Source organism: Cebus imitator, unplaced genomic scaffold (genome assembly GCF_001604975.1).
Source record: "Cebus imitator isolate Cc_AM_T3 unplaced genomic scaffold, Cebus_imitator-1.0 Scaffold444, whole genome shotgun sequence".
In the NCBI taxonomy this organism is placed as follows: domain Eukaryota; kingdom Metazoa; phylum Chordata; class Mammalia; order Primates; family Cebidae; genus Cebus; species Cebus imitator.
In genome coordinates, this window is record NW_016107759.1 from 1,615,751 (window position 1) to 1,629,182 (window position 13,432).

The 13,432-nt window shown below is 50.2% G+C and overlaps 1 protein-coding gene across 3 annotated transcripts in view; it reads right to left on the reverse strand.

Annotated features, from left to right (window-relative positions):
* IFT140 (intraflagellar transport 140) overlaps positions 1-13,432 on the reverse strand; it is a 102,479-nt gene that overhangs the window by 71,375 nt on the left and 17,672 nt on the right. For all 3 annotated transcript variants that reach the window (XM_017510985.2, XM_037732330.1, XM_037732331.1), the window contains exons 6-12: positions 11,114-11,289; positions 9,765-9,856; positions 9,024-9,130; positions 7,958-8,103; positions 6,389-6,592; positions 5,196-5,268; positions 2,985-3,076 (exon numbers count right to left, since the gene is read on the reverse strand). In XM_017510985.2, coding sequence (XP_017366474.1) covers positions 2,985-3,076; positions 5,196-5,268; positions 6,389-6,592; positions 7,958-8,103; positions 9,024-9,130; positions 9,765-9,856; positions 11,114-11,289 — 890 coding nt within the window. The remainder of the gene's footprint in view (positions 1-2,984; positions 3,077-5,195; positions 5,269-6,388; positions 6,593-7,957; positions 8,104-9,023; positions 9,131-9,764; positions 9,857-11,113; positions 11,290-13,432) is intronic.

The window sequence follows — 13,432 nt, forward strand, 5'->3', positions numbered from 1 at the left end:
CCGAGGTGGGAGGATCACCTGTGGTCAGGAGTTTGAGATAAGGCTGGCCAACATGGTGAAATCCCATCTCTACCAAAAATACAAAAAATTAGCCAAGCATGGTGGTGGGCTCCTGTAATCCCAGCTACTGGGGAGGCTGAGGCAGGAGAATTGCTTGAACCCCAGAGGCGGAGGTTGCAGTGAGCCAAGACTGTGCCACTGCACTCCAGCATGGGCAAAAAGAGCAAAACTCCATCTTAAAAAAAAAGAAAAACACAACAACAAAAATAAAACCAAGCCTTGCTCTACCTTCCCAACAGATGCCCATATGCAACAGGAAGAGTCAGAGAGGCATATATAAAAAGACAGGAGGGGGACAGTGATGGCAGTGACAAAGGTGCACTTGCTCTGGGCATGGGATACCCAGAAGGCTCTCAACTCTTCCAGCTTTACTGCCACCCTCAGACTCAATAGGCTGTAAGAAAACAAGTGGTGTCAGCAGCTCCCTCTGCCTGGACCTTGTCTCCCAGGAGGGCGCCGCAGCCATGTGGCTCCTTCCTGTCTCTTCCCTCCACCTGATTCAGACAGAAGCCTCCCACAGAGGGGCTGACCTGCTTCTGTCTTCTCCTTGGCACTTATCGCTGACTTGTCCCCCGTCTGGATGCCAACGAGAATCAACAATCCATGATGGGAGCACATGAGCAGCACGTGAGGTACAAGGATGGGAACCTGGCCACCCCAGGCAATCAGATGCTGGGTTCCAGGAAGGAACTTGGAGATGGATAAAAATCACAAAGACAGGTAAAACCAGGGTCATGGCAAAAGCTCTCAACCTGGTCACAGAACCTTGCTGCACACAGTGGGCTGAAGAGTGCCCCTCCCAAAGATATGTCCACTCAGACCTGTAGTCCAAGATACTTGAGGGGCTGAGGCAGGAAGATCACTTGAGCCAGGAGTTCAAGTCCAGCGGGGCAACATAGTGAGACCTTGTCCCTTAAAAAAAAAATGTCCATTTGAAAGGTGTGAATGTAAACTTATTTGGAAAAAGGGTATTTGTAGTGAAGGATCTTGAGATGAGACCATTCTGGCTCAGGATCAGAGCTAAATACATAAGACAAAACAAGACACAGAAGAGAAGACACAGATGCAGGGAAGAAGGCCATGGGAGGACGGGGCAGAAGCTGGAGCGAGGCATTCACAGACGAGCCTTTAACAATGCAAGGGTGCGGGGGCGCCAACCACCTTGCAATCGAAAATCTCACGTCACTTTTTTTTTTTTTTTGAGACCAGGTCTTGCTCTGTTGCCCAGGCTGGAGTACAGTGGTGCGATCATAGCTCACTGAAGCCTTGACTGCCCAGGCTCTGGCAACTTCCCACCTCAGTCTCCTGAGTAGCTGGCACTCACACTACCACACCCGGTCAATTTTTTTTGTTCTTTAAGAGATGGGTCTCAATATGTGGGCCAGGCTGGTCTCACACTTCTGGGTTCAAGTGGTCCTCCCACCTTGGCCCCCTCAAAGTACTCAGATTACAGATGTGAGCCACCGTGCTCAGCATTTATATAACTTTTGACTTCCCCACAACGTAACTACTAACAGCCTGCTGTCAACAAGAACAGTTACCAATAACATAAGCAGTTGACTGACATATTTTGTAAGTTCTGTGTATTATATACTGTTTTCTCACAATAAAATCACCTAGAGAAAGGAAAATGTTATTAAGAAAATCATAAGGAAGAGAAAATATGTTCACTATTTGTTAAGTGGAAGTGGATCATTATTGAGGTCTTCATCCTCATCATCCTCACACTGAACAGGCACAGAAGGAGGAGGAGTTGATCTTGGTGTCTCAGGTGTGGCAGAGGCAGGAGAGGTGATACGGTTTGACTCTGTGCAGTCTGAACCCCTGCAGTTCAGACTCGTGTGGTTCAAGCTCAAGTGCACAAGCCAAGGAACACCAAAGACTGCCAGCACCACCTCAGGCTGGAAGAGGCAAGGGGCAGGCTCTCCCTCAGAGTCTCCAGAAGGCACCAACCTGGACAGCACCTGGATTTCAGACTTCTGTTTTCCAGAACTGTGAGACAATAAATGTCTGTATTGGAAGCCCCTCAGTGTGTGGTAATTTGTTCCAGCAGCCACAGGAAATCAACAGGCCATGTCTGCCCCAGGTTCTAGCCGTGTGTGGGAGGCAGACAGGGCAGTGGGTGCCTGACTCCACTCAGAAGGGAACCTCTTGGAGGTTGCCCTGGTCCTCCCATAAGACACAGGCAGGAGACAGCCTGGCCAAGGATATTATGTCCTGAGATGGAGCCACTCAGCCGTCGTGGTGCATGTTAAGCCCAGCAAGGATTTCTTTTCTTTTTGTAGCCCTGTGTATTCAGTTCTGTAGAGTCTTCCTTTTCACTGCAAAAGGCCCTTGTCCTGTCTCCCAATTTCTGAAGTGACAGCCACAGATTGAACAGCTGTCCTAGGTTTCATTTTTACCATCAAGCACCTCACGTGGGAAATCCGATCTAGCAAGGGGATATGGTCTGGCTCTGTGTCCCCACCCAAATCTCACACTGAATTGACATCTCCAGTGTTGGAGGTGGGGCCTGAGGGGAGGCAATCGCATCAGGGGGCTGGTTTCTAATGGTTTAGCAGCATCCCCCAGTGCTGTTTTGTGATGGAGATCTCACGAGGTCTGGCTGTTGAGTGTGCAGCACCTCCTCCTCTGCTCTCTCGTCCTCCTTCTCCCGCCATGCATTATGTGCCTGCTTCCCGTTCACCTCCACCATGACTGTAAGTTTCCTGAGGCCTCTCCAGCCATGCCTCCTGTCCAGCCTGCAGTAATGTGAGTCAACAAAACGTCTTTTCCTTAAAAATGACCCAGTCTTAGGTAGTTCTTTACAGCAGTGGGAGAACGGACTAATAGGCCAGGTGAAGTCAATAAGCAAGCTTTGGCTGGACTGAGAGGCAGGATCTCAAACTCTGCTCTAGTTTTCTTGCTGTGGAGCAGCAACTTACCTGCCATGTTCGAACTTGAACTCGGTTTGGCTCCACCGTATAAACGCTTTCTTCATGCACTGCTAACACGGGTGTCTCACACAGGAAGGTCCCTAAAATGAAAGACGAACATCAGGATGGCGGCAGCTCATCGGTCAGATTCGGCGCGAATTTCTGGAGCATTCCCACACACGATTCCTAATTCATCTTGGCATCATCACAGCTTCACAGGGGTGCATTACTGCACCTCGCAGATGAAGGAAATAAGGAAATGAGGCTCTGAGGCACAGGGAACTGTCCACAGCCGTGGCTAGCAGTGGCAGCGTATGCAGGGCCTGGGCCTGGCGTGGAGACTCAGTGCCCGGCTCTGGGCTCCCTGCCCTGCACCACTCCCATGTGGCAGCTAGTGCTCCCAGCAGCACAGCATCTATGGCAGCACACCCATTTAAGCAAGTGTTTGCTCATTTTAGGTGGAATTAGCCTGGTGTTGTGGTGCATGCCTATAATCCCAGTTACTTGGGAGGCTGAGGTATGAGAATCGCTTGGGCCTGGGAGGCAGAGGCTGCAGCGAGCCACGATCATGTCACTGCACTCCAGCCTGGGTGACAGCAAGACTCCATCTCAAAAAAAATCTAGTTAGGGAGATGATGATATACATAAAACAGAAAAATCTCAGCACCTGCTGTGTCGGTTCTACTGGGGGAAATAAGTTCACCCTTGCTCCTAGGGAGTCTACAGAGGAGGGGAGATGTGAAGTATTGCTACAATCAGGGACTGTGAAAAATGTCATGAGAGAACTTTAGGCAACAAAGTGTTAGGGGAGAAAGCAAAGCCGTGTGGAAAGATCTGGGGGAGAGGCAGTAACCAGTGAAGGACATGCCTGGAGAGGCGGGGGTGTTCAAACTAGGTGACACGAGGCCTCCTGTGTGGGCAGGTGGCCGGGGTCAGTGTGGGTGAAGGTGAGCTGTGGAATGCGGGGAGCTGGGGAGCACATCTTCATGGCTGCGCTATTGCAAGAGGCTGGGAAACGTTCCCTGAAGATATCAGATCCTGATCCCCGGCACCTGTGAATATTACTTTATACGGCACAAGATGTTACGGTCTTGGGATGGGGAGATTATACTGGATTATCCAGGTAGGCCCTAAATACAGCCATGAGTGTCCCTGCAAGAGGGAGAGAGGCAGACTTCAGACCAGCAGCAATGTGACCACAGAGGCAGAGACTGGAGTTTTGTGACCATAAGCCGAAGACCGTTGGCAGCCAACAAAAGCTGAAACAGTCTCCCCTGGGTCTCCAGAGGAAGCCTGGCCCTGCTGATGCCTTCACTTCTACCCATCGAAACTGATTGTGGACCTCTGGTCTCTGGAATTGTGGGAGAATACATTTCTGACATCTCTGTCGTCTGATGCCACCGAGTTTGTGGTCCATTGCTACAGATGTCCCAGGAAACTCCCAGAGATGTGCTGAAGAGAGCAGGAAGAAAACGGTGCCCAAGGCCGGGTGCGGTGGCTCATGCCTGTCATCCCAGTACTTTGGGAGGCTGAGGCAGGCAGATCACCTGAGGTCAGGAGTTCAAGACCAGCCTGGTCAACATGGTGAAACCCTGTCTCTACCAAAAATACAAAAATTAGCTGGGCATGGTGGTAGGCACCTGTAATCCCAGCTACTGGGGAGGGTGAGGCAGGAGAATTGCTGAACCTGGGAGGCGGATGTTGTAGTGAGCCGACGTGGCACCACCACACTCCAGCCTGGGTGACATGGCGAGACTCCGTCTCAAAAAACAAACAAACAAAAAAACACAGTAGCTAAACTAACCACAGAGAGCTGGAGAGAACTTGGGGACCTGGCAGAGTGTTTGAGATTAATGGAGCATCTCTGAAGAGCCACCCTGAAGTTTCAGACAGAAGCTAGCCTTGGGTCAAGACACCACAGGTGTTACTGCTGTGCATGGTCTGGAAACATTTCAGAAGATGGGCAGTAGCCACCCCCTCCCTGGAAGGAACCCACCGCCTCCCAGGAAGGCACCCCACAAAAGCACTGTGGTTGTTCACACCCACACAGCAGGCCCCAGGATTCACTGGCAGCCCTGGCTTTGGAAATGCCGGCACAGGCACGAGGGTCTCCCAGCCCCTGTGCCGGCCCTCAACTGCACCACAGTGGCCCTCTCACTAGGCAGGGAGAAAATAAAGCCAGGTACTGGGAGTGCCTCTGTCGGGGTGAAAAGAACCCACCTGCACTCCGTATTGTGGCTCCGGAAAGCTCGAATATCGCCACCTCCCTTCCATTCCAGACTGCGACAGCATTCTGAAAAGAAGCGTGGACGTTCAAGCAAAGGGCAGGAAAAGTGAGATCCGGACTGCACCCCCCCCACTGCACACTTGCAAACCCTCCTCCTCCTCTAAACACTTCCAAACACTGCCAGTCCAGCACCCTTAAGACTATGAGATCACTGGGTCCTCCGTGGACACAGGTTAAGGCTGTTTTCCATGTTAAGTAAGATATCCCTGGGTTTTATTATGATTATTTTCTAACTTTGGGGAATGGCAAAGCATCCCTCTCTTTCCTTTATTTACTTTTTAAATTAACTTTTTTTTCCAAACAGAATTTTGCTCTTGCTGCCCAGGCTAGAGTGCATGGTGCAATCCTGGCTCACTGCAGCCTTCGCCTCCCGGGTTCAAGCGATTCTCCTGCCTCAAACTCCTGAGTAGCTGGAATTACAGGCACCCACCACCACTTCTAGCTCTTTTTGTATTTTTAGTAGAGACGAGGTTTCATCATGTTAGCCAGGCTGGTCTCAAATTCCTGACCTCAGGTGATCTACCTGCCTCAGCCTCACAAAGAGCAGGGATCACAACAGGCGTGAGCCACCATGGCCAGCCTAAATTTACTTTTTAACTTAAACATTTTTTAATTTATAAGGGTACATGGCAGGTGTATATATTTTTATTACTGTTTTCTTTTTTTTTTGAGTCAGGGTCTCACTCTGTCATCCAGGCTGGAGAGCAGTGGCATGATCTTGGCTCACTGCAACCTCCGCCTCCTAGGTTCAAGTGATTCTCATGCCTCAGCCTTCCAAGTAGGAAAGCTGCACCCCCATGCATGGCTAATTTTTGTATTTTTAGTAGAGACAGAGTTTCACCATGTTGGCCAAGCTGATCTCAAACTCCTGACCTCAAGTGATCCGCCCACCTCAGCCTCCCAAAGTGCAGGGATTAGAGGTGTGAGTCACCATGCCCAGCCTATATTTTTATTACTATTTTCTTTATGAATATGATGTCCAGGAAATAAGATAATTAAGGATGGAACTGAGAGTGCCTAACCTGCTGTCTGGGGCCCTTGCTGCCCTGAACTACCTGACAATGGGGCAATTGTTTTGTCTGTGTTGAAGACCTCTCTTCCAGCCCCGGGTCCCCTTGGCAGTCACCTTGGTGGCAAACACCCCGCTGATGTGCATGTCCGTGCGCAGGCTGTGTGCCGCCCCCGTGGACAGGAAGCATACATTCAGCAGGCTCGGGGAGACCTGCACAGCGGCCACCTGCTGGTGGAAGTGTGATGACATGGCCTGCTCGCTGAGGATGGCCACGGAGATGACGTTGTTCACCGCCAGCAGGTTCTTCCTGGAGCCCCACTTCATTTCCAGGTTGCAAGAGAAAGAACCAAATGCGTGAACAGAGCAAGAGAAAGATGCAGTCAGGGGAATGCTTACACACACGAGAACCCAGAAACCATTTTCCAAGCACCATTGTTTCAGCCTTAAAAATGATTTCAATAAATGTTTTATAAAGGTCAAGTGTGTGCTTTGTAGAAAGACTTCAAAATACTGATGCTCAACAGTTGTGACTGGACAGGCAGCACTTATAAATCTGCTCTGATGGGAAGAACATCTTCTAGAGATTTTCTGAGTGTAACACACTTTTCCGAGCGTGACATAGGGATGTTTACGTTTTTTTATAAATGGACAGGAAATTTATACAATAGATTAAATTATCCAGCTTTTGTTCGCTGATGTGAAATGTCAGTTTCATAATTTTATATTAAACTTCCAAATCTATCTAAAATAAATAAAAAGCCATGCAAAACAGGAAAGTATAAACTGCATATAGGAAAAAAAACTCCAGACATCAGAAGCTGCTATGAAAGGGCCCAGATGTTGGACTTAGCAAGGACTTCAAAGTAGCCGCTATGAATCTGCTGAAAGAACTAAAGGAAACCATGCCTAGTGAAGCAGAGGAAGGTACAATGCCAGTGTCCCGTCAGGTAGAGAATAGGAACAGAGAGAAATCCTAAGAAACAACCAAATGCTGAAGAGAAATGAAAACATCCTCACACAAAAACTTGTATACAAGTGTACATAACAGCATTATTCAAATGTCCATCAACTGATGAATGGAGAAACTAAACGTGGTCTGTCCATAGCAGAGAATGTGGTTCAGCCACGAAAACGAGTGAAGCACTGACACAGGCTGCGATCAGGAGGGATTTAGACTTTAAAGGTGGACACAGAGGACCCTGTGTTGTGTGATTCAATTTCCATGCGACACCCAGACCGGGCAAATCCTTAGAGGCAGGAGGTAGATTAGTGGCTGCCAAGGACTGGAGAGGGGGAATATGAGTGACCTCTAAAAGGCACAGACTTTTTTGTGGCGATGGAGCTATTCTAAAATTTGCTGCAGTGATGTTTGTAAAACTCTGTGGATATACCAAAAACCACGTGGTATATATGAGATATCTCTGTAAAGCTGTTTTTAATATATATATAGAGAGAGATGGAGATGAAGGGTGGGCTGGTATGTAGATCAATACTAACTAATACAGGTCCACAATCTCTTCACTGCAATTCTGAAATCCAAAAGCTCTTTTAAAATGTCTTATTACTGTTATCTGTACATAGTCTTAAGTTGAATAACTGATTAAAAAAAGGTTCAAAGTCAATTATGGCCTCCACTTGCATGCAGCAGAAAGTGAACGCACTGAACACCCTTGTAGGCTGTACCTGGATTTGCGTGATGTTTCCCTGGAGCTCAGTAGGGGTCTGAAGGGCCCACCTGTCCTTGCCCTCTGCCCTAGGGCTGCCCGGTAGGCCTGGTACTTTTCTCCACATGGCTACTCGTCCTCTGTCAGTGCCAGCAGCCAGAAGACCTACAGGTAGAAACAAACTGCATGTGAACAGAATTGGAAAAGGGAAAATAACAACAACAAGCTCTTCTCTGACACCCTTCTTCAAAGCAGCAGCCCTCGCCCAGTCTGGAGCCTCTCCGCCTCGTCCCTGGCTGTGTCTTCTGCCCAGGTCCTTCCCACCCTGGCCTCATAGTACTGGTGCTGGGGTGGTGGGGATGCTGCTCTCCCAGCTTTCCTAGAGGCCATACGAACTGGCTTAGGGCTGCCCTGTGCTCAGCACTCAGCAGGCACTGGAAGAACGCGGCTCCGGCTCACCTAGGCTCCTGTGCTCTGGATGTGCATATGCATACATACACACATGTGCAGACACACTTCCTGAACTGTCTTTCCTGTGGCATTTCAGGAGTGAACAGAGATCAGTGGGCATGGAATCAGTTTGTCATGCTTCTTTTTAGACAGGGTCACACTCTGTCACCCAGGCTGGAGTGCACTGGCACCACCTCAGCTCACTGCAGCCTCAACCTCCCAGGTTCAGGCAATCCTCCCACCTCAGCATCCTGAGTAGATGGGATCACCGCTGTACACCACCACATCTGGCTAATTTTTGTATTTTTTGTGGAGACAGGGTCTCACTACGTAGCTCAGGCTGGTCTCGAACTCCTGGACTCAAGCCTCCAAAAATGCTGGGATGCCTCCCTCCTCAGCCTCCCCAAGTGCTAGGATGACAGGTTGTCATTCTTCCACCAAACCCCTTGGCCTTCATATGGGATCACAAAGCTCTGCTGTAGCTTGCCTCACCTTGACCGACTATTTGAATGACTGCAAGTTATCAAGTTACCATTGTTGGAGTAGCCTCCAAATTTCACGATCATTATTTTGCCGCCCGAGCACAAGACTCGTGGTTGGTTCTGTTTCTCTCGTGCCAGGCCAGGAAGCCTCACCTTTGACTTTGCAGTAACAAACACAGTTTATATTCTCTCCTTTCTCAAAGCCAAACTTCTCGTCTGGACTCAGTATGTAATTCTCTCCATGTTCTAGATCCCAGAATCTACAAGGGAAAAGAAAGCAAGTCCCATGGAGGACCTGTGTTAGCAACGTTTCCCACTGAGGGGTTTTTGAACCTGTGGAGCAAATGTTAAAAGCCAGGAAAAAGATACAGTTCATGAGACTCCTGATATGAAAATGAACACTGATGTTACATTTAGGATATTTTATGTCCTGTTTATAATCAAAGAAAGCAGTTACTGATAGAAGGTGCTTTGTGTATGGCATGAGGTCACCACAAGAACAGGAACTCCAAGCCCATGCAGAGCACAAGACAGCACCCAGATAGCACACTGCACTAACGCAGCAGGCAGGAGAGAGACCAGCACGACTCATTCCAGTTATGCCATACTCCGAAAAACCAAGAAAACAGATTCCAGGGGCAGACACCAGGGCAGGGCCCCCTGGGGGTGGGGGGAGCCCGGAGGGAGTGCAGGAGGGCAGGCGGGGATTCCTGGGTCTCTGATGCTTATCTCCTCAGTCTGGGAGCTGGTGAATGGGTATGTCCAGCATGTGCGTGGTCATCATCATGTGCGCATTTTACAGCCCATATGGTATATTCCAACATAAAGCTGACGTAGAAGAGCCTGTTCCTCAGCGAATTCTCATCGAGGGGCACTGGAAAGACAGACTCTCACCTGAGGGCAGCCTCCCCAACAGCCATCACGAGAAGGCTGCCTTCAATCAAAGTGATGTCTGCCTGGCAGCCAGTTTTCCCGCTCAGCTTGACCTGTGTAAAGAAACAACAAGGCAGGGACACTGTGCTTGCTGAGACTGCTTGTCCCGGCTTCGGGACCCTGGAGTCTCTGGTGCTCAGTTACTTCATGGAGACTCACCAAGCGGGGAAAACGCAGGGACGAGTGATGGAAACTCTGAGAGGTGACCTTGGGTTTTGAGACGCTTAGGCTGAAGCAAACCACTACTCTCGCACATTAAATAATGGCTGCTGAGTGCATGGTGCAGGCGAGTAGCCACTACTGGACATGCTCTGGAGTGATCACTAAGTTGAGCTGGGTGCTCCCTGTTGAGTCCAACCACACACTTTGGGCAGGCCTATCATCCCTGTTCTGCAGAGAACAAACCTGGCTAGGGCCCACCAGCCAGTGGGGAGCTGAGCAGGGTATTTAAAGCCAGGTCCATGGACTAAACTGCACCTCCCAAACTCATATGTGGAAGCCCTAACCCCAAGTGTGACTGTATTTGCCTTCAGGAGGTACTTAAGGTTAATGAGGTCATGGGGTGGGTGAGCCGTGGCCTGAGGGGGCTGTGGCCACGGAAAGAGACATCAGGGCTGGTGCTCACTCTCCCTTCCCGCCCTATAAGGACACTGAGAGGAGGCCCCTGCTGGCTGCTTGACGTGGGGCATTAGCCTCCAGAACTGTGACAAAAGTCTGCTGTCATGTCATGTAGTCTGTGGTAGATTGTTACGGTGGTCTGAGGTGGCCCCTATGACCAGGTCCCTGTGACTAGTGCCTGTGTCCTCAGCCGCCCTTATGGAATATGTAAAGGACCGAATGAATGCTGACTGAGGAAAGTCAGCTCTGTCATCTACAAGAGCATCTTTGGGGAAAGTTTAGTGGCCTCCAAGGAGCATGGATTCCTGTGGAATAAACCAGCTGGAAGCTGGGGATACGGTCGCCTACCCACTGGGTTCTACAGGTGGAATGAGAGGCTGTGCAGTTGAGCGTGTTTCTCTTACTTGCACCCCAGGTCATGAGGGGTGCAGCTTGCGGGTGGGCCCAGGCTGTCTCCCATCAGGCCCCGCAGCCACCTAAAGATGCAGGAAAATCTCCATCTCTTTTGTTTCCTTCTCCTATGAGCTGAATGTGGTGTGATCAGTAATGACACCGCCGGCTACGTTAGCCGCCCTAACACAGATGATAGGCTTTTCAGGCTTGCTATCCGGAAGAGAAAGGGCTGTCCCTGAGGCCAGAGTGAATCTGGCCTGAGCTCCCCAGCATGAGCCCCCGAGCCTGCTCCCACTCACCTTCATCACTTCTTCTGCTTCGCGCTCAGGAGGCACCATGTACAGGGACAGCCGGAGGTTCTCTGTGACCACCACCAGCGCCTCCCTCTTCTCCACATAAAACAGCGTCTGGATTGCGCTGTCTGCGGACACCACCTGAGTGGTCTTGCCCTTCTCATCCACATAGTGCACCGTCCCTGGGGGCAAAGGTAGGGTCACTACATAAGGAGGCCCTTGTTTATCCATTTCCACGACCCTCACAAGAAGCCATTTCTATCAACTTAAGGACATTTTCAAAGCAAAGCATCTTCCGTATAAGAACTTAAAAATGTGCCCAGTGTGGTGGCTCAGGCTTGTAATCAGGTGATCTCACCTGAGGTCAGGAGTTCAAGGCCAGCCTGGCCAACAGGGTGAAACGCTGTCTCTACTGAAAATAGAAAAACTAGCTGGGCATGGTGGTGGGTGCCTGTAATCCCAGCTACTTGGGAGACCTAGGCATGAGAATCACTTGAACCCAAGAGGTGGAAGTTGCTGTGAGCCGAGATCATGTCACTGCACTCCAGCCTAGGTGACAGAGAGAGACTCTGCCTCAAAACAAAACAAAAAAAAAGTACTTAAAAATGAAGCATGTGACCCGACCTTACCGGCTGCAACTTCCACTTTATGGGCTTAGCTCATCCTCCAGCTGTCTCTATTGATTCCTTCTCCGCCCCATCTCGGTGGATTTCACATCCACCCTGCTGACCCTGCAGATCTGGCAGCCTCGGAGCTCTGTGTCCATCTCATGCCCTCTACACACTGAGGCCCTAAATGATGAGCCCTCTCTGTGGCCGCTGCTCCCTGTCCCTTCTGCCCCGGGTGTCGCTGCTGTGCCGCCTGCCTCCTGGCAGGCCCTTAACCTCCACAAGCTGCTCTAGGTCTGAGCTACAGGACTCAGCTGAACCCAGTGCAGAACCCCACTCCTCATGCCCTGCCCGAGCCTGTTCCAGTGCTGGCCAGCCACTCTGTCTGAAGCCCCTGTGCCGGCTTGGAGACTCGGGCTCATTTCTGCTGCTGTGCAGCAGCCTCCCCTGGGAGCCTTCTCACCTTCCCCTCCCATCTTTTGCCTGATGGCTAATGAGTTCTTATGTTTATTATTCTTTTTCTAAAAGACAGGTTCTCACTGTGTCAGCCCGGCTGCAGTACAGTGACATGCTCATAGCCTACGGCAGCCTTGACCTCCTGGGTTCAAGTGATCCTCCCACCTAGGCCTCCCAGGTAACTGAGACCACGGGCAAGCATCACCACACCCAGAACAAGTTCTTATTCAACAGAAAAATTCAAGACGATCTAGAGGCGAATGGTGACACTAACTAGTATTTAATAAGCATATGGAACGTGGCAGGCTCAGTCCTTAGCATCTTCACAGGTGGTAACTGGCTAGACACCAGTATTATCCCCATTTTCCACAGAAGGACATGACACGCATTGATGAACTCACCCCCAAAGCCCATAGCTCCTGGACCACCACCAGAAATTTGCAGCCCACAGGCCGCCAGAGCCGGCTCCTCCCTGGCACGCACCCGCCTCCTCTAGGCAACCAGCGTCTCTCCCTTGTGGGCCTCATCCCTACACCCCCTTCTCATTCACCTAACCTGGCATGTCCCTCCTTGCCACCTCACAGTGCTGTACCCACTCAGATGTCCCCAATGGGATCTTCTCAATGTCCCCCCTCTAGTGGCTCTGACTCTTCACCTTCTAAAATGCAGTATTTCTCTTATTTAAAAATTACAAAAACCACAGAGCTCTGTCTGCTGTCATCTGTTTTCTTCTTCCTGTCAAGATCCAGCTGCTTGGTGAAACCAAGAAAAAGCCTCCTTTCTCCAGAGACCTGGCCACCTCTGTGTAGCTCTCATCTCCTCAGCCGCACCAGCAACAGACACACACAGACGTCTGTGACCCAACAGATGTCACATGGCTGTTAGAGATGCGCTTTTCTTTTAACTTCATATTGCATTTATTGTGGCCTTGGCTGGGCAGCTCATCTCCCTCGTACAGTAAGGAGGAGCGGGCTGAACACCAGACACACTGTGCCCAGTGCTGACCTCCTGATGAAGGCTGGCCAGGGGCTGCAAGCTGCAGTGAAACCCCCTGCCCTGTCCACACCTCATTCCCACACCCTAGCCAAGTACCTGACATACAGTAGGTGCTTGATAATAACATAGATTGAATACCAGGGGTGCCACCAAAGAATCTTTCCAAAACTATCTCTGGTGCCACGCAGTCAGTGTGTGACAGTTGATTAAAAGCCTCCTCATGAAAACCTTTCAAACACAAGCAAAGCTCAACTTGTCTATGAGA